Here is a 1,566-nt window from a genome sequence, read left to right as displayed (position 1 = left end):
TGCGGTATTTTATCACTCCCTGAAACACAAAGGGTACAGAGATAAAGGCAAAGTGAAGGGCAAGTGAAAAAAGAAACTAAGCCAAAACATTTAGAGAAGGAAATAGCAAGTCCTGTCTTTATTTAGCATGGGACTAGTCATTAATTAAGTCAATCTGCCTCTTAAAACATCACTGGTCATTACAGAAATGCAAATCAAAACCACAATGAGATACCATCTTATGCTAGTTAGAATGGTGATTATTAAAAAGTCAGGAAACAACAGATGCTGGTGAGGCTGTGGAGAAATAGGAATGTTTTTACACTGTTGGTGGGAGTGTAAACCAGTTCAACCACTGTGGAAGACAGTGTGGTGATTCCTCAAGGATCTAGAACCAGAAATACCATTTGATCCAGCAATCCCATTACTGGGTATATACTTAAAGGATTATAAATCATTCTGCTATAAAGACACATACACATATATGTTTATTGCAGCACTATTTACAATAGCAAAGACTTGGAACCAACCCAAATGCCCATCGATGACAGACTGGATAAAGAAAATGTGGCACATACACACCATGGAATACTATGCAGCCATAAAAAGGAATGAGTTGATGAGCTTTGCAAGGACATGGATGAAGCTGGAAGTCATCATTCTCAGCAGACTAACACAGGAACCGAAAACTAAACACCACATGCTCTCGCTCATAAGTGGGAGTTGAACAATGAGAATGCATGGACCTGTGGAGGGGAACATCACACACTGGGGCCTGTCAGAGGATAGGGAGCAAGGGGAGGGAGAGTATTAGGACAAATACCTAATGCATGCAGGGCTTAAAACCTGGATGACAGGTTGATAGGTGCAGCAAACCACCATGGCACATGTATACCTATGTAACAAAACTGCATGTTCTGCACATGTATCCCAGAACTTAAAGTAGAATAATCAACAAAACAAAAACTTCAGCCCTGGGGATGGGCATTGTGGCTCATGCCTGTAATCCCAGCATTTTGGGAGGCTAAGGCTCAGGAGGTGGGGACTGCAGTGTGTTGTGATTGTGCCAGTGCACTCCAGCCTGGGTGACAGAGTGAGACCTGTCTCAAAAAAACAAAACAAAACAAAACAAAACAAAAAATCAAAACCTTATCCCACGAGGATGAAGTAAGTTATTTTTACCTCTTCATCAGAGGGCATTCCAGTGAGCAGAGCCACTATACTTTCCTTTATTATTTTCTTTTCTACTTGGAACAGTTATTGCAATAATACTGGCAAGTTTCCCAGAAAGTAGATTATTTCTCCAAAGACACACTTTCTCCAAAGATTTTTTTCTTTGACTACATAACTTACCTATCACTCTACCCACTGCTATGCACCTTTAAACTGGGTCACCAGGTTCTATTCTACTTCCCCACTTCTCCCTCACATTCACCAAAGCCACTAAACCAGACAGTGGAACACAAAATTAGAATGGATGGTGGCGGTGGAGAGGAACCTGTAGCTGTGAAAAGAAATAAATTTCTGGAAATTTATATCTCATTAGTTAATAGATATCACTTCTCCACAAATGACAAGATGGTCCCT

The 1,566-nt window shown here is 40.7% G+C and overlaps 1 protein-coding gene across 1 annotated transcript in view; it reads right to left on the bottom strand.

Moving 5' to 3' along the window:
• The window catches only part of LOC105545157 (ATP-binding cassette sub-family A member 3-like), a 140,726-nt gene that overhangs the window by 68,201 nt on the left and 70,959 nt on the right, over positions 1–1,566 (bottom strand). The window contains exon 14 of the mRNA XM_011987955.1: positions 4–19. Within this exon, the coding sequence (XP_011843345.1) occupies positions 4–19 (16 nt within the window). The remainder of the gene's footprint in view (positions 1–3; positions 20–1,566) is intronic.

Source organism: Mandrillus leucophaeus, unplaced genomic scaffold (assembly GCF_000951045.1).
Source record: "Mandrillus leucophaeus isolate KB7577 unplaced genomic scaffold, Mleu.le_1.0 Scaffold32, whole genome shotgun sequence".
In the NCBI taxonomy this organism is placed as follows: Eukaryota; Metazoa; Chordata; class Mammalia; order Primates; family Cercopithecidae; genus Mandrillus; species Mandrillus leucophaeus.
This window is presented reverse-complemented; position numbering and strand designations above follow the sequence as displayed.